General features: G+C 42.9%; 3 protein-coding genes across 9 annotated transcripts in view; 2 read left to right on the top strand and 1 right to left on the bottom strand.

The window, feature by feature from the left end:
• Window positions 1-940: 940 nt before the first annotated feature.
• LOC109632949 (uncharacterized) lies at window positions 941-12,469 on the top strand. 3 transcript variants are annotated; one of them, XM_020092517.2, is made up of 25 exons: window positions 941-1,180; window positions 1,390-1,452; window positions 2,565-2,767; window positions 3,139-3,243; window positions 3,422-3,517; window positions 3,826-3,936; window positions 4,995-5,118; window positions 5,372-5,840; window positions 6,030-6,097; window positions 6,209-6,452; window positions 6,598-6,767; window positions 7,283-7,505; window positions 7,588-7,736; window positions 7,860-7,951; window positions 8,211-8,368; window positions 8,459-8,604; window positions 8,780-9,032; window positions 9,124-9,239; window positions 9,344-9,575; window positions 9,651-9,790; window positions 9,901-10,150; window positions 10,441-10,571; window positions 10,767-11,019; window positions 11,138-11,241; window positions 11,611-12,469. In XM_020092517.2, the coding sequence occupies exons 1-25, from the start codon at window positions 1,141-1,143 to the stop codon at window positions 11,616-11,618; spliced, it is 3,948 nt and encodes a 1,315-aa protein (XP_019948076.2). In that variant the 5' UTR covers window positions 941-1,140; the 3' UTR covers window positions 11,619-12,469. The 3 variants fall into 3 exon arrangements, with proteins under 3 accessions (XP_019948076.2, XP_019948077.2, XP_069376166.1); XM_020092518.2 differs by lacking the exon at window positions 1,390-1,452 and having other exon boundaries at window positions 966-1,180; XM_069520065.1 differs by lacking the exons at window positions 941-1,180; window positions 1,390-1,452 and having other exon boundaries at window positions 2,655-2,771.
• Window positions 12,470-12,641: 172 nt separating this feature from the next.
• LOC109632700 (uncharacterized) lies at window positions 12,642-16,616 on the bottom strand. The gene is made up of 10 exons (XM_020092124.2): window positions 16,445-16,616; window positions 16,218-16,301; window positions 15,671-15,790; window positions 15,478-15,552; window positions 15,067-15,195; window positions 14,853-14,945; window positions 14,735-14,767; window positions 14,515-14,586; window positions 14,268-14,330; window positions 12,642-14,172 (listed from the first exon to the last, which is right to left on the bottom strand). The coding sequence occupies exons 1-10, from the start codon at window positions 16,538-16,540 to the stop codon at window positions 13,666-13,668; spliced, it is 1,272 nt and encodes a 423-aa protein (XP_019947683.2). The 5' UTR covers window positions 16,541-16,616; the 3' UTR covers window positions 12,642-13,665.
• A 4,465-nt stretch (window positions 16,617-21,081) lies between these two features.
• Window positions 21,082-22,566, top strand: part of ptpn12 (protein tyrosine phosphatase non-receptor type 12) — a 39,525-nt gene continuing 38,040 nt past the window's right edge. For all 5 annotated transcript variants that reach the window (XM_069520296.1, XM_020092296.2, XM_069520294.1 and 2 more), the window contains exon 1: window positions 21,082-21,669. In XM_069520296.1, the coding sequence (XP_069376397.1) occupies window positions 21,568-21,669 (102 nt within the window). In that variant the 5' untranslated portion in view covers window positions 21,082-21,567. The remainder of the gene's footprint in view (window positions 21,670-22,566) is intronic.

Below are 22,566 nucleotides of genomic sequence, written 5' to 3'. Positions count from 1 at the left end.
ATTCTGCAGCATAATGTTGTCAAAAAGTAATTTCCTCTTAATATTTTAAGGTTGATGATGATGATGAAGAGTTTAACACTTTGGTCTGAAGTCTCCATGTAGAGTTTGTGTGAGCACTTGATGACTATGTAGGTCACAGTGTTCTCAGGGATCCATCCACTGACCCTGTGTTTATGTTGCTGCTGTGTCTCTGCTCAGACTCAGAATCACTCTGGGACTGTTTCAAGTTTCTGAGATGGTTCCTGTAGTTTTATGACAAAGGTCTGCAGGAATGTTTTTGATGCACCGCACTAATGGAGAAGGCAGTTTTCCTCCGAGAGTCCTCCGTCATCCTGCATACATGTTGTCATACGTCCTGACCCAGATATTCTTAGAGATGAAACCCTCAGAGTTAAAGTGCCACACACCAGGACAGGTCAATCCTTTACACACATACGACTTTAAAACTGTACATATACAGTATACCACACACACTGAATCTGGTGCTGTATATACACTGACACAGTAACCTTTCATGTGAGGAATCACTCAGCGTTCACTTTATCAGGGGTACAAAACTAACACTGTTAAATTTAACTCCTGAAGTAATGTAATGTTTGAAACTTCACTGAATCGAGTAATTATAAATTGAGACATTTTAAGTTCAACTCTGAGGTAACCAAATATATATTTTAATTGTTCAAAAAAAAGAAGTAATTTACTATTTTTTTTATTATTATTATTTTGGAGTTGTGTTATTGTGGTAAGAACCTCTCACCCACACGAATCAAGCCTCATCCATGCACTTGAGATAGAAAACAGATTGAAGTCCCCCCCCCCCCCCCCCCAATACAACAGCGCCATCTAGCGCGGATGGGTCCGAACGCCTGGGCCGATCCGGTCTTCGTCAGCCAACCAGGAAAGAGGGCTTGTCTCGATCTGGACTGAGGCGGATGAGACCAGAAACCTTTGTTCTCTTCCTTCTTCCTCACAAACACGACCAATGCTGCCGCACGAGCTGCGACCTGCGTTTTCCCAACAGCGCCAATTAACAGAATCTCATTAATAAGCCTCGTTTTTCACACACACATATATCTGTGTTATCGGGATCGCCACAGCCGGAGGTCTGTTTGGGTTTTTTCTCTCCCCGTCAGCTGCTCGATGGAAACAAAACGAGGAACTGAAAGTGGAATCAGTCGAGGTGCGTGAACACACATGAAGAATGAGCCGTAGAATAATCCCAGATGTGCTCGTTGACCTCTGCACATGTGGATTCACAGCATAGATCCTCTGCAGGGCTTCTGTTTGCACGTATTAGGACCAAGCGTGCACCATGTTTTCTGTCGCTCCACCAGGGGGGGGTTGTGATTTGTCTACATGTCTTTATTCTGCATGTGTGTGTTGTGTTAGAGCTGCTGCAGCTCCGGTGTAAATCCACATTAGCAGTGAGTCCGATGGACGCTGCACAGTCAGGTCAGCATCTCAACACAAGTTCACTCCTGCACTGTGGGTTCAGCTGCATGTCAGGTGGCAGGGGGACGGGGCTCACACAGATTTGCTTGTTGTGGTGCTGGAATCGAACATTGTGTTGTTTGTGTGAACCACTACTGCTGCTTTTGCTACTTTTGAAAGCTCGCTTTGGATCATTTTCTTCTTTTCTGTCTTTGCACAAATCAAACCTATCACATGCTCTTCCTCTGCAGGACTTTGACACACGCACACTTCCTCAAAACACACTTTGTAGTCACAGTGTGATCAAATGCACGACCAAGATTTTTCTTTTCCACCGTGCAGCCCATGAAAGATTTTGTCCACAGAAGTCTCGTTCAGCATTCATTTAAAAAAATAAATGCTGAAATTAGATTAATACATTCCAGGGCAGAGGCAAATAGGATAGGAGACTAAGAGACAAGGTTTCTTTATTGAACAGTGTTGGACAATGGACAATATAATCATGTAGACTGTTTGTTTGTTTATTTGCAGCTAATAGCAATTTGTGCAGGTTAAACAATTCATCTCTGTGGATTAGTCTAGTTTATTAGATAAACTGCACTTTAAGAGAATTAAATGTGGAACAGATCATGTTCAGATGTTGTGATATGAATTTCTAAAGGTTTTGTGCAACAACTGTATGATTTCATGTGGGATTTTTAATCTACATTAAGTGGACATGGAATCTGCAGAAATCTCACAAGTGTTACGTTTATCTAGATTCCAGGATTATTCACATAGACTCTAGTTGCAGAGATATACCTTCGCACATTTTAAGAGGTTAACATGCACCGCAGCAAACAAATGGCCATTCACAGACAGGACATCGCATATAAAACATCATTCAACATGACATGTCGCCGTGTTAGAAAATGGCTCCAAAGGTCAAAGATCACGTGGCTGATTTGTCTCCAGTCATGTTTCATGTGGGTTGAGGATCTGCTCCTTCCTACTCGTCTTCTCTCATGTTGTGGTTAATGATGGGTCTTTCAAACACTTACTCAGTATCTCTCTGTCTAAGTGGAATCAGGCTGTTTTACTCCTCACTACATCTTTCTTCACCTCTTTGTTTTTCCCCCTCTCCTCCATTTCAGGTGATGATCTCCCGTTCCGTTACCTACGCCTCTTGGCTCCGCCCTTGCAGCTTCTGTCGGCTGCAGTGTGGCAGGTCGTGCAGCAGGGACTCGTGGATCACTACGGGATGCTGGAGGAGTTTGTTACCATGGTGACGGAGCTGGTCCCCGAGCTGATGAGCTACAGTCAGAGGGCACAGCTCGTCCTGGGACTCAGGGCCAGGGTCTGTATGTGTTCACTGATACATCACACTGAGATGACACCTAATTTACCAGTTGGTCTCATATGTAGGTGGTAGGTTTTTACACTGGCTGAATTTAAAGCTTAAGACAAAAATATCTCATGAATACACATGGGACACTGTTAACGTAGGTTGATCAGGTGGGCAGTGTAGAGACAGGTTAAACTGTTTACGATTTCTAATTCAAATTAAAACAAAGACAAACGTCCTCACAATCTTAAAGAACGTGAAAAAATAAATTCCTGGAGTCGCCCCCTGATCCAGATCAGCACCAAAATAAAATGAGTCCATATGTCTCACCCTAACAGTCAGGTCTGTTTAAACGTGTCGTGTTGGTGTGTGTGTCCCACCAGCTGGTTCTGGAGATGTGTCGAGGCGAGCACCCGGCGGACATGCGGACCATCCAGCCTCACCTGGACAGAATCAAAGCTCCTGTCAGCACGGCCAAGGATCACCACGTAAGTCAAGTGAAGCTGGAGAACACACAGTGTGCCGTTACTCAGGAATAACTTGCAATGAATGCACAGTGGTTTTGTTGACTGTGTGTGTGTGTGTGTGTGTGTGTGTGTGTGTGTGTGTGTGTGTGTGTGTGTGTGTGTGTGTGTGTGTGTGTGTGTGTGTGTGTGTGTGTGTCAGGTGACCATCAACCAGGTGGAGGAGTCTGAGGTGAACTTTGTGGAGTTGGTTCACTCATTACTGGAGGACCCGTCTGAAAGAAAATACTTTTTCGAGGTGAGTTGGCGCTCACTGCTCGAGTGTAGGATTACTTTACTTCAATCTGTGCCGGGAAATACACACATTTACTGTTGCTGAGCATTTTACTAGGAACACCTGTACACTCATATCATGTGATTTTTCAGTCAACCAATCATGGAGCAGCACTGTAATACATAACATCCTCCAGATCCAGAGCTTCATTCACTGTGCAGTCCAATCCAATTCAAATCCACCAGGTCTTTAAATATTCTGATGTTTTAAAACATGGCAACAAATCGAAATCAAACTCTTAACCAATTCTCTCGCTCTTTTGAATTTTGTAGGAAATCTTCCCCGTGTATTTTGGGCCAAAGTACGACGCAGCACTGGAGATGCTGGTGTGGGAGTTCATATCCAGACTGGACGAGCTGCTGCCAGTCCCAGATTTCACACAGGTACCACGTTTAAACAGAAGAGCACATACTTCACCTTTAATCCAAGCTGCACACACTCAAAAATATCAATTTACGAAACAGGCCTGTTTTTTTTCATCCAGATCCATGAATTATTCCCTGGGAAAGCAGTGAAAATGTAACATTTCTCCTGGTTTTGTTCAGAAATGCACCAAAATGTAATCAGCGCTTTCTTGGCTCATGTCCCAGCCTTTCAGCGAGATCTCTGGAAATCCATTCAGTAGTTTCGGTGTAATCCTGCACACAAAAAAATGGATATTTTCAGAGGTGAAAACATCACCATAAACAAAATCTAACAAGTTTATTTAACCGACATCCTTTTGCATTTACTTGTTTGAATTTCACCAACATATCATGTTTTGCACTTTTCCACACATACAAGGGAAACTGATTTGATCGTCTGATGTTTTCTTCTCGTGAAGTTCAAATATTTGTCTTCTCATTTCCACTCTGCAGCTTTTTCCTGTTGTCGTTCACGTTACAATGCACTTCATCACAGTAAACGAGCAGTTTAGTTGTGTTGAGCTAAAAGAGTAACTTCTTTTTAAAATACTTTTAAGTTATAATAAATATATATACATGGATTAGTCCACATGGAGTTTCAGTGTGACTGTGTCACACAAGCTCAGTTTAGAGGCTCGTGTTTCTGCACCACTGGCCCAGAGACAGATGTAGAGGGGGGTAAAGTGGACGCAGGTGCACCACAGTGTCCCTGTAGATGGCTCTCCACCTATTTTTATACCTTGCACCTACACACACACAACAATTTGAACTGCAGCAATCACACTATAGGAAACTTTAGGTGAGAGATAATGAGGAAAAATACACTTGAAGCCACATTTACATGAATTGTTTCTCATGTGGTGCTGATCAAATTTCTAGCACTAACACAAATATCAGGGAAAACAAAATAACGTTTGCATTAAGCACTAAGGCTTCATTTAACCTCAGTTTTATATTTGGCTGCATGAAAATAAAACTTCAAGTGAAGTAAATGAAAGCAGAGTCACTGAAACCTGTAACTGGATCTCTCTTCTCAGTTGGCAGCTCTGCTTGGAGACGTTCCGTCATTCCTCGACGAATGTTTACAATCCTTCTTCCCTCCGGAGGACATGAAGGCCGTGCTGGAACACCACAGAAACCTCGGTCACTTTGAAGAGAAAGGTGCGGCTGCAGGCTCACAGGGACGGTGGTGGGGAGCGTAACATGTTCTCCCATGATCCCACGCTGCTTCACGATGTGTTCAAACTAGATCTTTCATTATTGTTTTGATTGAGAGACGTCTAATGGCAGAAATTCCACATTTAATTTCCCACATTTCCTAAATAATGATTCCCTGAGTAAAGTTTGACTTTTAGACAACAGATTTAAGATTCACTCAGACCACTTTTATTCATCGTCTTCCTCTCAACCTCAGATCCTCGATTGTTACCGATGGACGACTGCATCCTCTCCTCCCTGTCACTACCTCCTGGGGCCAAACCTGCCACCAACACCACCTCCTCCTCGCCTCCCCTCAAAGACTCCTCTCCAGAGCACAAAGGGCGTCTGGATTCTCCCCTCAGCGCCAGCAGCCTGGAGCGGGCGTGCAGGAGGAGCTCTGACACAATCAGACAAAGCCTCATGGAGACAAAGGACTCTGATAGCTGGCAGCTGCAGGTTCGAGGCAGCGGCAGCTCTCAGGAGAGGAAGGTGCAAAACTCAATTAGTGCACGGCCATGTGACGAAACCATTGACCTCACCGCACCCAACGAGGCCGGTGACGCAGATTCTGCGACCAATGGGGACGGCCAAAGCTTGAGAGGAGGGAGGGTTCTCAGGAAGAGGAAGCTGAGCGGTGGTGAAGACATTCCCGCCAAGCTGCCTGTGGAGTTAACGGCTTTTTTGTAAGAATCCTGGCAACGCTTTTCATTTCACGTGAAGACATACACATTTTTCTCTTCATCTTTACTTTTATTTATTTATTTATTTCATTTAAATGCAAGTGGGCACAACTACAAACCCAAACACCCTCACACACTTTTTCTGGATCAAAGAGACATGTTTTTTAAATTAACCTTTTGTGGGTTTTACAGTGATTCCTCGTTGGATGATGAGAATTCAGGTGAATCTCCTCTCATCTCTATATTGGGAGAATACACAGGTTTGTACTCTTTATATGTATGTATGTGTGTGTGTGTGTGTGTATCAGTGGATATTTGGTTCTTTAGGTCCAAGCTCAGGTTTTCAGACAAACTCCTTTATTTTATTTCAGACTCTCAGGAAGTTTCTTTCCCAGTTGTAACGGACACAAAGGTTCCCTGGTCGGACGAGGAGACGCTGCACCTGCTCGACATCTGGGGGAAGGACTCAGTGCAGCGGGCGCTGAAGGGCTGCTTCAAAAACCGCCACATATTCACGCAGATCGCACACAAGATGGCGGAGAGGGGCTACATGAGAACGGTGGAGCAGTGCCAGACGAGGATCAAGCGGCTGAAGAAATGTTTCCGGCAGAACAAGTGCGTGTTAAATGGCACGGTTTGACACCTGTCTGCATTTCTTTCTGTCCAGTCATTGAGATTCTTATAATTTGTGAAACTACAGTAAAAACTGAAGGAACTCTTTGATAAAACACCTGTTGTCTTCTCCCTGATCTGTCACCAGAGGAAACTCAAAGCTGGAACATAAATTTTACGAGCGGCTGGAGTGCATCCTCCGCTCCTCCATTCCTTCAGCTGTTCCTGAAGTCACCTACGACGTCGAGGAGGTCGCTGATGAGGACGACGCCGATGACGACTTGCAGTTTCTCGGACACACGAGCCGACAGGAAATAGGTAGCGTCACTTTTTTGTCACCAGAAAGCACCGTATGTATGTATGGGTGCGTGAATGGGTGAATGCAGACCTCTACATTAAAGAGTCACCAGAGGATGTTCTGCTACTACTTTACTTATTCTCATACACTTCTACTCTATTCTATTTGTATCTGTATTTATTCTGAACTCTGGCTGCTTAGGGATTAAAAAAATTAATAATATAATACAATAACACATATTTTTAAGATATTTGAGGATACACACAGGGGGGTGAAGAAAAATATTACAGTTGCAAAACAGAGAAGAAAAATAAAACATCTCATTTTTAATTCAACTCAACTGAGAAATGAGTCTTAACAAAAATCTAACATCAGTTTTTGTAACCAGTCTTCATGTTATTGTGTTGTGTAATTTTTTTCTGTTGCCTGTTTATCCTCAAAGTCCAAAAATAAACCAACATTAACCACAATATATCTGGTCCTATTAAAATTTCATTTTTTATTATACTAAACAATGTCTTCTATATTTCTTGAGGTACTCGAAGCGTCCCATGGACAGACATGGAGTCGTTGACCCTCATCAACACGTGGGGTGATGACCAGATGCAGCAGGAGCTGAGAGGGATGCACAGAACCGGACACATATTTTCCATCATCTCCAACAAGATGGCCACTGATGGCTTCTCCCGGACGCCGGAGCAGTGCCAGACGAGGCTAAAGAGGCTGAAATCAAACTTCAGGCAATGCTACCAAAACAAGTATGTGTGTCTGCAGCAGAGAGAATGAATGGAAAAGAAGATTTAAGTTGATTTATACGTCTTTTCTTTATTTTCTCTGCAGCTTGAAAGGACAGGGGCATGTTGAGTGCAAGTTTTACAACGAACTGGGAAGAATTTTAGTGAAGGACTTTGTTCCAGCGCCACAGATGAATGAAATCCCAGGAGAGCTCGAAGACAACGACTTCTCAGCCTACTCCCACCACGAGACTGGTAAACGCAGTTATTCTCTCTACTGGCTGCAGGGGGCGCAGGAGAACAGTTAAGATGAAGTTGTCTGACAGCAGCTAAACTGGGTTATTATTTATTCAGGCTTTTTTATTTGTGTATCTTCAGAGTCTGTTGTGGGGGTTCAAGAAGACAGGAAGAAAGTGGCCTGGTCGGACAAAGAGACAATCATCCTTCTGGAGATATGGGGCGACCCAGAGGTAGAGAGTGAAGTATTTGTTGATGTTCATAATCGTGAATTTAGCTCAACTTCAACCAGCATTCTCAAATGAACTATTTGCTGGGTTTTGTCACAGTTGCTCCAACTTATATAACAAATACATGCACACCTAGAGAATTATAATGAACAGAAAAATAGAATATAAGTAAAATATGTGGGTTATTCTACAATATATGTTAAAGTAATTTAAAATCGTTTTGTCTGTCGCTACCTTTAATATGCATTTGGCGTTTGTTCAGGTCCAGCAGTGCCTGGGACGTTACCCACACAACGGCCACATCTTTACGCAAATATCAGAGAAGCTCTTAGCCAACGGTTACTCTCGCAGCGCGGACCAGTGCCACACGCGCATCAAACGCCTCAAATCAAACTATCGCCACTGTCAAGAAAACATGAGGTAAAAAAAAGAAATCACGCACAAACATCGGTTTTGTTTTCTGTGCTGTCGACATGAGGGCGTCAATACAACTGTCTTCACTGTCTGCAGCTCATCTGGGACAGATCGAGTCGATTTTAAATTCTACGACCTGCTGGAACAAATCCTGGACAAGCAGCCGTCAACATCTTCCACTGTGTTACCAGACTCCATCGAAATATCAGAGGAGTCCAACAGCGAATCAGTGACGGAAACAGGTGAATATCCCAGAGTCCACGATAGGAGAGCATCTACTGTTGACTCAGTTTATTAAAATGTCAGTTATGGTTTTTAATAATCAGCACGTGTATTGTCTGAAATAGTTTTTTAAAAGTAGTACAAATAAAAAGTCCTGCAGTAAGACCGTGAATGTCGCTGTGTTTCTGTGGAAAGAAGGAGAAATCAGCTTGTCGACAGAAAAACCAACATCCGGCACGTGGTCAGACGAGGAGACGCTGACACTCATCAATATCTGGGGCGAGGTGGATGTTCAGAGGACGCTGAGGGGGTTCGTCCACAATGGACACGTGTATGCTGACATTTCGGGGAGAATGCAGGACCTGGGTTTCTCGAAGACCTCGGAGCAGTGTCGCTGGAAAGTCAAGGCCTTGAGGAACAACTTTCGACAGTGCTACGACAGAAAGAAGTGAGAGGAGCCTTTCTATCATTTTTATGTCTCTAGATATAATCCATCATCATGATAAATGTTATTTTCTATCTCTTGCCGCACGTTGAAGATGTGGGAGACGAGTAGATTACAGATTCTACAACCAGCTGGAACAAATACTGGGCCAGGAGGCGGTTTCTATGGATGAGTATGATGAACGAGAAGAACAAGCCGATCATGAGCCAGGTACATTAGTTTTCATCCATTTCTTCAGCAGTGTAAGAAATGTTCCTTTAGATAAACATCCAATCACTGATCCAACGTCTTTTCTTCATCTCCATCTGATTTAGGGATAGATGGTGTGAACACAGTGTGGACGGAGCAGGAGACAGTCGCTCTCGTTGAGGTCTGGGCCGCAGATGACGTGCAGCACAGCCTGAAAACCTGCGTACGCAACGGCCACATATTCGCCGACATAGCAGAGAGAATGGCCGCAATAGGATTCCCGAGGACAGCGGATCAGTGCCACTCCCGAATCAAACGGCTGAAGAAGACTTACAGGCGGTACTGCAACAGCCGGAGGTAGATAAAAAATGAACGAATTATCGAATGCTTGGCTCACAGCTTCCAGGCTCACCTTTCATTCACGTCTCGTAGGAGCGGAGGACGCCCCGCAGCATTTCGATACTTCCATCTTCTGGCTCCGGTGCTTGGTGACAACTCTGTTGTTGCAGACATGGACAGTTCTGCTGCGGATGTCACCTTACAGCCCTTTATGGACAAGGACCCTGACTTGTGTAGGGCTAAATATAATCACATCACATTTTAATGACACACAGCGTCTCTGTGCAGATGTGTACATTTAAGATGAATGCACAATAACAAAGCGGTCGCCTCCTCCTTTCAGACGAGCAGCCCTCGACCAGCCACCTGCTGGCTGACCTGAGCAGGAAGATGCCCTGGTCGGACCAGGAGACGCGCACCCTGCTGGAGATCTGGGGTGAAGACAGCGTCCAGCTCACGCTAAGGGGCTGCCTGAAAAACCGCCACGTGTTTGAGTACGTCTCCGAGAAGATGGGCAACCGAGGATTCATCAGGACCTCGGAGCAGTGCTACACACGCATCAAACGCCTCAAACATGGCTTCCTGCATGAGAAGTAAGTCCAGACGATAAACTGATTCTTATTTATCAGTTAAATCATCGTGAATAATGTTGAAATATGAAGCAATTTTAGGCGGTTAGATATGAAACTCGTTTAAAATGAAACTATTGGTGCGGCCATCACGACTTTGTGTGTGCAAAGACGGAGCCTATGCTGCAGCCAGCCACCAGACATTTTGGGGATTTGCTTGAGATTAGCCTTGCCCTCTGAGTCATAGGCTGTGAATTTTGTTTTGTGTGTCTGGTGGTGACTGGGGAATTTGTATTCATTTTTTTTCCATTCAGGGAGGAATATAAGTTCTTCAGTGAGATGGAGGAAATCTTCAGGAAGGAGCTGAAAGTCGACGGCTCAGTCGCAGACACATCGGCCACAGAGGAGACGGACGACATTGCACCTGAATCGAGCCAAAACAAAGGTGGAACAAAAGATACACCACAGTTTTTTCCAGTGTAGATGTACAGAAGAAGTTATTTAATGCTGCTCGCTTATACCTTTATAAATGATTGTATGCATGATTGACACATTTGGAGTCAATGCCTCTGTATAACCTTCATCATTATTTAAACCACATGCCATGTATGAGCATAATCTATGATTCCTGTTGTTTTAGCCGCCTCCAGTAACCAGTGGGTGGCTGACAGCGCTAAGCTGGCCTGGGGCGACGGGGAGACCGAGGCCCTGCTGGACATCTGGGGGAGCGAGCAGATCCAGGAGAACCTGAAGGGCTGCACCAAGAACAAACACATCTTCATCCAGATCGCTCAGGTCATGGCGAGCCAAGGTTACCTCCGCAGTCCGGAGCAGTGCCAGACCAGGATCAAGAGGCTGCGCGCCAATTTCCGACACTTCCTAGAAGGCAGAAGGTGAGTGCAGTGCAGTATTGTGCTATGGACATAAACATCTATATTATATTGTTCCTGTTTTTGTCATAATTTGCCACCCCCTCCTGGCAAACTCTAAAATTCTGTCTCGTATTCTCAGAGGAGAGAAGCAGGAGTGCAAGTACTTTGACCAGTTGGTGCAGATATTTGGCAGCAAGTACATAACGACCTCTGACCCCCTGGCTGAAGAAGCCGACACTGCAGGTAAGTGGGGACGGTGCCTCCCTCGTCATTTAGCATCATTTAGCATCATGCAGCATCATCAACATCTGAATAACATACTTGTGATGAACAGTAAACTTCGACAGTTTCATGTGGACGTTGATTCATCAGTTAATTCTATGTCACAGCTCTGAGGATATTAAAATCTGTTTTTGTTCCTGACGCCTTGAATACGTCACACAAATTTTGTTGCCATGGTTTCCTCTACACTATTGGATTAGCGGCCGCTCAAGGACAAATTCAACATTTTTGGGGAAGTTTGTTTATTCACTTTCTTGATGGGAGCTGGATAAGACGTATGATACTTTTCACCATCATGTTTACATTCTGAATATTTTTTGTCTGTGCCAGAGTCATGAAGCTGTCGAACATCATGAAGACGAGACGGGAAGCAAAACAAAGACACTTTCAGACGAGAAAAATTACAAGGACATTAAACCAGAATCTGTGATATGTTCCTGTGTGTGTGTGTGTGTGTGTGTGTGTGTGTGTGTGTGTGTGTGTGTGTGTGTGTGTGTGTGTGTGTGTGTGTGTGTGTGTGTGTGTGTGTGTGTGTGTGTGTGTGTGTGTGTGTGTGTTTACAGAAGACAGAGCAGAGTCTGACCAGGCTCAATGGAATTTACTTTTTGCCTCTGTATATATACTTAAAATACTTTTACATTCTTCAGATACAAAGACCTACTTTAGGCTGGTGTGTGTGCGTGCGTGCGTGTGTGTGTCCCTTGACTAGAGTTTCAATGTGATTTTTAACTTGAGAGCCATGCCACTAAGACCAGGATGCTCAGGGTTCGAGGAGACAAATATAGAAATATCTGCTCTTGATGGTGAACGTCTGAAAACATGTTGTCTTTTCTAATATTTAATTATTTTCTACTTGAACTTAAAGAGAGTGAATCAAAGCACATGCAAAAAGAAAGACACGCAAGGCCTCTATCACTGTAACCACAGCCTACACTCGCTTTTTTTTTTCCTGCCTCACTTGTTAAATATTCTGTCTTTGCATTTATTTGTAAATGTTTGAAATCTGAATGCTGAAAGTTCAAATTCTTTAAGTTTATTTTTCCGTCGGTGAGAACTTTATTTATTTAAAGGTACTGTTTACATCTGTGTTCCAAAGTTTTCTAATTTAATTTAAATATGTTACTCCTTAACATTTATTTTCCATAATTACGTAGTTTGTTGCATTCATTAAAAGAAACTTGAAATGTGATTGAGGATATATTTCCACTCATTTATTTATTTTTTGATCAAACCAGGGAAGCAGACATGGTCTCATTTTTTCATCCCTTCAGAAAGTGGGAGGCACAAAACAATCTCTATAAATCATCTATTTAAGTCTATTAAATCAGCGGAGAAACAAGAGGGTGTGATTACAAAAAACAAATGGTACAAGCAGTTTAATAGAGATGAACACAGTAAGATTCATAGAACAGATACACACAAACAATTACAAACTTCCATCCGGCAGCTATCGAGCAACATTATCAATAAATTGAGTCATGTTGTTTCCCAATAGATCAATAGAAATCTAATGTTCACTGTCTTTTAGCTCCTTACTTGTTCTTCACCAACTCCTCAGTGAAATCTTTGGCTCTTTATCTGCTTTTTAAATTTTCTTTTCACTTATGAGTGATGAGAGTGAAGCGGGGGGGAGGCCCTGTCCACACAAATAGGGATATTTTGCAAAACAAGCTTTATCCTCTGCAGTTTGTCCTCTCGTCCACAAGCAAACTGTGTCACTAAAACTAAAATGTTTTAAAAACTAAATGTTTTTCTTTTGCATGCCCACTGTTGGGATCTGAGTATTAGTTTTAAATGTGCTCTGCGTATAAAAGTCCATATTTAGTGTGTATTCAGTGTTTTATCTGGAGAAATCTTATGTGAGCTTGTAGCCTGCAGTGATCCGATCAATACTATCTGTATTTCCTGAGGCCACAGGCTCAGGGTGATTTACTGCTGTTTACACTGGCAGCCGTCAGCCAGAGGTTCCGGCTCTGCTCCTATTAGATTAGCTTAGGGGAAACCAGAGGCTTGTTGCCAGGCGACGACATCTAAACATGCCAGCGTTTCCCGGCACAAGGCCGTAAGTTTGACATCATTTTATTTTGTTGACCCGAGTCCCACGCACTAACCGCAGTCATAGCGTATCAAACACTGAAGCAGGAAGACACAGGAGGCTGTTTAGGGACAGGGATGTCTCCGCTGCTGTGGACATCTGTGCATATATAAGTACTCTAGATGTGTACTTTTAGTTGTATCCTTGTAGTGGAGACCCACCAAAATGTAATTCTCAAATTAATTGTTATTCTTTGAACTTGAGATATTTAGTAAAAGGCATCTTGTGCCTCCTACACAATTCTTTGGATTTGATGTTTTGCAGTGTGCACAGTGTTGTACAGTGTCGCACTACAACGACAGGCTGCCTGTCACTTTTCTCTCTCTCGGCCAAACAATGTCCTCCACTGAGAAAATGTGGGGTCCCTCAGCCCAAAGACACCTGGTGGGTTTGTTGGCGTCGGCCAGCATGGCGTCAGCGGGCAGCAGCGGTGAGCCCTCCTCTATCATCACCGTGTAGAAGTTCCTGGGCTTTCTGGAGATGATGCACAGACACTGAACCTGGTGCTGGACAGGAGGCGGCTCCAGCTCCTCCTGCAGCCTCCTCAGCCGAGACAGAGGAATCATGGTCATTGCATTTTCAACCAGAACAACTTCGGCACCCTCCTCGCCTCCCCCGTCCTCCACAACCAACACCACGCCATTACTGCTGCTTTCTTTTTCCTCCTCTTCTTTCCCCTTTCCCTCAGGCTGGTTGTTATTGTCCTTTCTGATGAACACCACTGGAATCATTTCCTCTCCTCCACTCAGTTTGTATTTCCAAACGCTCAGTGCGTAGCAGCAGTTTTCACACAACAACTGACAACACAAAGAAGAAGTGTCGCTTTGTTACATTATGTTAAGATTTGACCAAATCTGTCACATTCTACCTTCATGTCTTTGTAGCTACTCACCCAATAACTGCACAGCATCATGAAGAGCACAGTCATGGAAACTGGAACACTGATGATGGTAATCTGAAAAGTTATTTTTGTCTGAATTCACCGATACATTTTTTAAAACTTTTTAATGTTTTCTTCGAAAGTCTACAACACCGAGGACAACGCATGAACACAAATATAACATAAGAGATCACACACAATCACACAGTTAACTGTCTAATTATCCATCTGAGTCTAATTATAATGTGTTCATTCTTACCCAAATTGTCATGATGGTCCAGAAGGTGGAGCTACGTTTTTCTACAAGGGAGAGGACTGTAGGGAGACAAGGCTACACACACACACACACACACACACACACACACACACACACACACACAGTTAAACTAAAAAAGTCACCAAATAATCAATCAAATTTTATGTGTATTGCCCATATTTACAAATCACAACTTGGCAAGTTTCAACTGTTCACATTTTACCTTCTCGTGAATAAGGCTGTTTCCAACTCCAACCTAAAACAGACAGAAAAACTTTAGGAGTTTATTACTAATACTAATAAAATCTGATACTTTTTAGTTTTAAATGCGAATGACTCACACATCCAGTGCTGTTGTCCTCTCCTTCACACAAACAGGAATCTGGGATCACAGCCCCCCAGTCCTGATAGCCTTTAAGTCCACAACATTTAAACTGGGCCCCACACACACACACACACACACACACACACACACACACACACACACACACACACACAGTTGTAAGAACATATTAGGAAACTTTTCAACACAATAAATTAGTCTAATTTCCTTACCTCGGCCTGCCAGCAGTAAACGTTGTTGAGCATGGCACAGTTTTTATCATTCTGGGGTGTTTGTGTTATTCCTGGTACGTCAGTCAGAGGGATCAGTTCCAGGTAGCGCTCTTTAAATGCTTCTATTTCCTGCAGGCAAATACAAAGATTAATGAATTATTAATGAATTAACAATTATTTTCAAGCTGCAAAACTATTGAGCCCAACTTTATTTTCACCCACAGGTCAATTTTTAAACACGCTATGTCCTTCTGAAAAGCAGGGTCTGCTTTTTCCAGAGCTTTAAGACACATTTCATTTCTTCCTCTGCAGATGGAGTTGTAGATCGACTCATATATTTGCAGCATCGAGCTAAACCATAATCCGTATATCGGTTTTATGAGCTACAGAAGCTAAATGGGATTTACTCACCTCATTCTCTCTCCCCCAAGTCTTTGCAAAGGAAATGGTCATAGCCACAAATAGGACAAAGATCACGAGCTGGAACTGTGACAAGGAAAGAGAGGAACATGAGTTTAATGCTGTTTTGTCTCTGGGTAAACACACACACACACACACACACACACACACACACACACACACACACACACACACAGGTACATACCAGTGACATGTTCAAGCTCCGCTTTATCCAAATGTTCAGCAGCAGCATGATACAGACGGGCAGAGCCAACCCTGTCCACAGAAACACCAGTGAGGCCTCCTCGTTCAGCAGTGACTCATCCTGCAGAACCAACCACAGTCACATCAACACCGACAGGTCTGAATATCAAATCTCGATGAAAAAAATATATACATATGTATTCAGTTTTTACAAAATCTCATATTTGTGGCTGCTGCTTAACCATTTGTCTATTTATTTGTCTATGATCTTACAAAAGGTTTTGAAACACATACAGTGCAATCGCCCCTTAATTTAAGATATATCATAAGATATGTTGTGTGCAAAAACTTTAACTATAATAAAAGTTATTTACTATATATATTCAGTTTCTCACTCATAACAAGCTTGTGAGAACCAAAATACATTTAGACACATTTAAATCCTTAAAATCTTCTTAGATTATTGTCTTATTCTCTTATGTATTATATATATATATTATTTATGAAGCAACAAACAACCAATGTAAAAGACGCCTGTGTGGTTTTACCTCCTCACTGTTCCCACATTCAAAGCTCTGGTTGTTTAGGAGATGTCCTGATTCTGTCAAGATGGACAACACCACAACCCACACCTGGAAAACAACATTACCATAGCAACCATTTACCATAGGAACCTAACTCTATTCTTAATAAAGATTTTAAAAAGTGATGGAAAGTAACAAAGTTTATTTCATCATCATCTATCTACCTATCTTCTAATGAGTAAAATACTTACTATATATATGATCACCAGCACTGTAGCAGTCCACAGTCCTGCGTTGGGCGTCCTGTAAAACTTCTTTCTCTTGACGTCCCTGTCCTCAGTAGCCATGTCTTCACAGGTTTCCCAAGCTGCTGTCACACTGTTGACACTGTGAGAGCGGATAGATGTTTCACTGTGAGGGAAGAGATGAGAGGGTCTCTGCCTGTCCAGACTCCACCTCTTAAAGAGGCTGAGAGCAGATCTATGGTTCCAGACCCTCGAGGGGATGAACTGTGCTGTGACTGTGAGACAGGACCAAAAGACCTCCTGTGTTCTCACAAGTGAAGTCAACTGACCCTCATTCTTTCCAAAGCAGGTTTATAAACTGTTCTGTACTGTATACATCATGTATACCAGTGTGATACAGTACAAATCATGAGATTAGAATTTCCCTTTCAGTATTTGTGATGCTGGATCACAATGAACCAATTATTTGTGCCCACTAGGGGGCGCCAGTGAATAACAAAAGTTGGTTTTGTCAAGTTTCACAGACACTCAGTGGCACAGTCAAATTACTGATTTACTATTGATTTTATCCCATACATGATTGAGTATTTAATATTGAGAAACATTTCTCAGTGTTGTTTACAGACTTGTTTCTATGGGCAGTCAGTTAGGTTGTGTCCATAAACCCCCCTCCATGTAAAACCCTCACGGTGCACTGAAACAGACACACATATACAAACAATCCTCAAAAGATAGGACAGTAATTATGTGTCTAAATCTGACAGCGTCCTAACCACCAGTGTCTGGCTGTGCATGTGTGTGTGCATGCAGAGGGAGGCTGAGCAGTGCCTTCACCGGTCCACTTGGCCCACAGCTCCCACCCTCACACACTGTGTTCTTCAGTCACACCAGATCAGACCTCTATGTTTGTTTTTGCAGATTTAAACAAAAGTTCTACTTCTATGAATTTGGTATTAGATGTGACGTTCACACTTTTAGGGCCTCCAGACTCCGCTCCTGCCAGATTCCACTTTTCCTCTCGCTCTCTCTCTGTATTTTTCCATCAGTCAGTTCCAGACAGGGATAGAAGACAAAATAAAAGGAAAACCATCAGAAAACGTCTTAGTTCCATAACAACATAAATTATCAAAGTGTCTGGAACTCTCCTAGAAGGATGAGCACTTTCTTCCTGCATGAAGATATTCCCTAATTTGTTTCGAGGTGTTCATGTTGGTTGATATCAGAGTTTTCCTTTGACTGGGAACCATCTCTTTATTTCTTATCATTTTGTAAGTGTCTAACACAGAGTCAGGGAGCATGGATGAGTTGTGCAACACGTCATTGAGTCAGTCCTCTACCCTGAGGGGAGACATCTTCACCAGACTTCATTACTGCAACAGGCCGACTCACGTTCTCCCTCTGTCTTCTGTGTGTGTGTGTTTGTCTGTGAGTGAGTGTGTGTTTGTGTCCAGATACAGTGAACATACTCATCCTGCTATGTTCTTATACATGCAGCTTCACGCTCTGCCCTCTACACGTAGACATACATGTGAAGTCCAACAACACAAATGTTGTGAAGTAACAGTTCGCTTGTGTGTGTGTGTGTGTGTGTGTGTGTGTGTGTGTGTGTGTGTGTGTGTGTGCGCAGGGAGCCTCCCTCCCTAGGGGCTGTGTATGGGCTTGTTACAGCAACATTCCTCCTCTCAGCTGCTTCTGAACACCACATTCCAGCAAGAGAGCGATAGAAAGAGAAGCGAGGGTGAGTAAAGAGGGAGAAAAGAGAAGGAGAAGTAAAAAAGATGGAAGAGAGAGTGAAGAAGGATGGGCAGAGGAGCATGGTGAAGGAAGTAAAAAGGGATTGCTCATGATAGTATTGGGAAATAATGTAGTTGATCCATGTCATGCTGTCTGTGCTCAGCTGACTCCCCCTCTGCTCCTCACAGGGGTCAGAGGTCAGGGTCAGATACAGTCCACACAAACCAGAGCCAGTGATGAGAAAAGGAAGTGAGTGAGAGGAGAGGGCCACAAGGTCTCTCTTAATATATTATTCCCCATACAAACACACACACACACAAGAACACACACACTGCTCCTCAGTCTGCTTGACCTGTTTCCACTGAACTGGAGGGAAGATACAAAACTCGCCAAAACACAGACACACATAATGATTCAGCTGCACAATTGCACAGCTAAAAAAAGAAACTCATAGATAAAGATGATGATAAAATGATGATAATATCAAACACTAACTAAATATTATTACATTTATTTAGGTTTGAGATCAGACTGATACACGAACACAAAAACATTTTGCACTGAACCAAGTCAATCAATCAGTTAGTCGATCAGTTGAAAAGTAATCATCTTATTATCGGAAAGTGAAAATAATTATTAGTTGCTGCCACACACACACACACACACACACACACACACACACACACACACACACACACACACACACACACACACACTTACAGAGTTTGCATCAGTTAAGAGAGAAACAGAAAAGAAACAAGAAGGGAGATCCTGTTCTCAGACGTCACCTGCACGAGTCTCTCATGTCTGGTGCTAACTGAGGACAGAACAGAAATATGAGGGGAGGGAGAAAAAGAAAGCAAAGAAGATGACATAAAATATTTACTGGGATAACAAGCCCAATGAGCTTCAAGACAAGAGAAAGCAGTTTGTTTGTGTGAAAGGCTTGTTGGCTCAGCCACAGCGTCCCGCTCCTTCTCCCTCTCGCTCGGCCTGAATAGATGGGTTTGTTTGTCGTCACTAGAACTAAAGGAAAATAAAGTGACTCGAGTCCTCTTCTTCCGTTGTGTGTGTGTGTGTGTGTGTGTGTGTGTGTGTGTGTGTGTGTGTGTTTGTGTTTGTGTGTGTGTGTTTACTGGAGAAAATTAATCATGCATAAGAGTCTGTAGAGTTCCCGGCCTCCAAGCAACTACATCCAGAACACAGTTTGCTTTCTCTGTTTGCATCTGAATGAAGTGGATGAAAAAATTAATTATGCAACACTGATTTTAATCCGCTTCTGCTATGAGTCCTTATATTAACATTGCTGCAAATACAAATGATATCATTACTTCCTTGTTAGTCTTGCTGTTCATTTCTGTCTCATTCTGTTTTGCAGAACTCCAAACATTCCTCTGTGACCATGAGTCAAGATGTTACATGATACAATTGGTTGTTTCTATTTCTGGTAATATCTTAATCCAGATGATATATCTGACCCACTAATCTGCTGGCTGTTATCTGCTTCTACACTCTGCGCTCCACATAATCTGCCCCTCCAACCCGCCATCTATCTACCTATCTACAGATGCTTTTATACATTCATATATATATTTATATATAAACTCATCCTCCCCCAATGAGAGGAACTGCACAGAGCGCCACCTGCAGCTCTTACAAAACTGAAATACTTTCACATGAATGCATCAGTGATTTACTGTAACACGGAAGGGAACTTTTCCCACAGTGACAAAGAACATCCTGCCGTGTGATTGTTACTGTTACCCAAGTAAACACTTGAACGAGATGTCCTCCTCTGGTTTAATGTAAGCTCTTATTTTGAAAAAAAAAAACTAATACTGTGAGACATGAGAGCAGATGGGTTTGGATTTGAGGGGAAGTAAATTCATCTGTTCCTGACAATATTTCCTACTAACATGTTAGACTTAAGTAGAGCTACCAGCTTAATGAAACAGGATATAATCCATCCTATTATGTATTCTGCTTATCCTGCCAGGTCTTTGGCTGAGAGGTGGGGTTCACCCACACAGGTCAGAAGCGTATCGCAGGGCCAACTTATACAATCATTCACCCTCACATTCACACCTATGGATTGTGAGAGGAATAAATAAATCATAAGATTAATGATTCATTTCTGTCAATGAACAAAGGAATTAATTCCAACAGAGTATAATATAATCTGATGAATGTATGAAGATGAGCACAAGAAACTTACATTTTGGGTTTACAGGGGGACAGCTGCAAATATTTGCCCCAGGCCCCTGTAGGAGTTCGTTCAAGCCATGCATACAACACACTGTGTTATATATGATATATGATCTGTAACAAAATGATGATTTACATAATGTAATATACTGTGTTTTGAATTACTTTAGTCAATATTCAATAACTTACAAACACGGGCAATCTATATCTATAGCTATATACATTTTCAAAATAAAACAGAATAAAAAAATGTCATTGTAATAAAAATAAGTAAACAAAAAGGTGAAATTAAGTTCTTGATTGTTAAATGATTTGAATGGACTCATAATATATCTTAACATGAAATTGGAAGAGACCTTGACCATTTGACTTTATGGATGTGGAATTTCCCAATTTAATATAATACATTGATTAGATGTAGATTTTTTTTTAATCAAACAGCAACGTATTGTGTGAGTGGTTCACTGGTTCAGTTATTTCTTCGTAAACTCTCATTTATTATAAATATCCATTAAAACTTTTTTTTTCGGCGGAGCTGCGTCAAAAAAACCGACAGACATTCCATCCAATCAGATGCAGCTGTAATGTGGAGCGACGGCCGCTCCGGCCAATGACATTCTGATCCCAGGTGTCCGCCGTCCAATCAGAGGGCGGTATTTGCTGGAAGAGGAGGGGCGTGCTTCCCGTTGGCTTTGCCCAGTCCGGATGTTGCTCAGTCGCGAGCGAGCAGCAGTGTGTGAATGTGGCAGCGAGGTGAACAGGGAGGGGTGGGCTCACTCTGACTCCTTTCTTTTTACATTTTTATCCGCGTACACCACCGTTAGTTCACGGTTTACGTGCCGGCTCGGCGGTGAAGTTCTCCGCGGGGCAGAAACCTCGTCCGCCGCTGTTTTTCTCCGGGAGTAACCGCTGCCGCTAACCGAGGAAACAGCCCCGAGAAAGAAGGAGAAACAACATGGGGCGATGATAAAAGAAGAACAAGGTGTTTGTGTTGTGAGCCGACGATGACTCCCTGGGGGGACCCGTGAAGCTTATTTATTTTTATTTATTCCCCCCCTCTCTTCCCTTTCCCCCTTTCTTTTTTTCTCTTGTTTTATTTTTGCGTTTTCTCCTCCCTTGTTTCTCTGTGGAGGGCTATTAGCTTATTTATTTTTTTTGGGGAGGAGGAGAAGGCTAACCAGGACTGCAGGATGGACCAAGCCGGCATCCTGAGAAAGTTTATCCAGGGGGTGAAGGCCATGAGCGAGGGGGACGAGGACAGGGGAGAGGACAACTTCGGCAACGACTTCATGGTGGGTGCAAACAAAATAAATCCACACGAGCTCATTTTAAAATCTCCATCTCTCTGTTACCTCCATTCTCCCCATCATACTGACCGCCCCCCACCCCCCCACCTCCTGCCTCCCTGTATCCCACAGGAGGTGAGGCAGGGGCGGCCACACTGCCCCCTCTTCCTCTTTCCTCCCATTTTTCCAGGCTCTACATGGCGGCCTAGCATTGTCCACACACCGCAAGAAACACCACCGGCTCCCGTGTCTTTAAACGATAAGGAGACAAACAACATAAACAAACGAGGGACACATTCACGCCCCCCCCCCCCAAAGGCTCGTTTCTTTTTTTAACTTGGCGTCGTTAGCATTAGCTTAGCATGCAAGGCTAAAGTGTCTGTAAACCATGCCTGAGTGTGAGGATCCGGTGTTGTCCTCTCTGATCTTTTAAAAAGCACAGACCAAGCTGCATCTCCAGTGTTGTGCCATCAATATCACTGTAGATAATGGTCTATTATTAGGATGACGGGATGTCTGTAGTTAATAATATACTGATAAGCTTTGGTCACATGTATCCTGCCTCGTTACCAACCTCTATTTCCTAAATTCAGTTTACCTGCAGCTTTCAGGCTGAGCACACAGATTTAAGTCCACCCCAGTTGACATAATCAGGATGAGCGGAATAATAGAATCACCTCTTAATGTTCCATTCAATAAAATACCGTAAACACATAATAAACCAAACAGCTGAACACTTTGTAAAAGCTTGATTTAGTGTAGTGTTGACTGTATTTGCCTGGTCACATAGTGTAAATGTTAATATAAACTCCATAGAATATAGCATGATTAACTGTGTCTTTTGAGCTGCAAAAAGAGACATTAATATTCAAACATATATTTGTTTGCCTTATGTTGACTGCT

The sequence above is a fragment of the Paralichthys olivaceus genome, chromosome 23 (genome assembly GCF_024713975.1).
Source record: "Paralichthys olivaceus isolate ysfri-2021 chromosome 23, ASM2471397v2, whole genome shotgun sequence".
NCBI lineage: Eukaryota > Metazoa > Chordata > Actinopteri > Pleuronectiformes > Paralichthyidae > Paralichthys > Paralichthys olivaceus.
This window is presented reverse-complemented; position numbering and strand designations above follow the sequence as displayed.

Excerpts from the sequence above, each read along its gene's own strand:
- LOC109632949 (XM_020092517.2), top strand. The coding sequence starts at position 1,141 with ATGGAAACAAAACGAGGAACTGAAAGTGGAATCAGTCGAG. Across the intron at positions 2,768-3,138 it reads TCCTGGGACTCAGGGCCAGG|CTGGTTCTGGAGATGTGTCG; the intron begins GTCTGTATGTGT and ends GTGTCCCACCAG. Across the intron at positions 8,605-8,779 it reads CGAATCAGTGACGGAAACAG|AAGGAGAAATCAGCTTGTCG; the intron begins GTGAATATCCCA and ends TTCTGTGGAAAG.
- LOC109632700 (XM_020092124.2), bottom strand. The coding sequence starts at position 16,540 with ATGGCTACTGAGGACAGGGACGTCAAGAGAAAGAAGTTTTACAGGACG. Across the intron at positions 14,768-14,852 it reads AGGACAACAGCACTGGATGT|GTTGGAGTTGGAAACAGCCT; the intron begins GTGAGTCATTCG and ends TGTCTGTTTTAG. Across the intron at positions 14,331-14,514 it reads GGACCATCATGACAATTTGG|ATTACCATCATCAGTGTTCC; the intron begins GTAAGAATGAAC and ends ATAACTTTTCAG.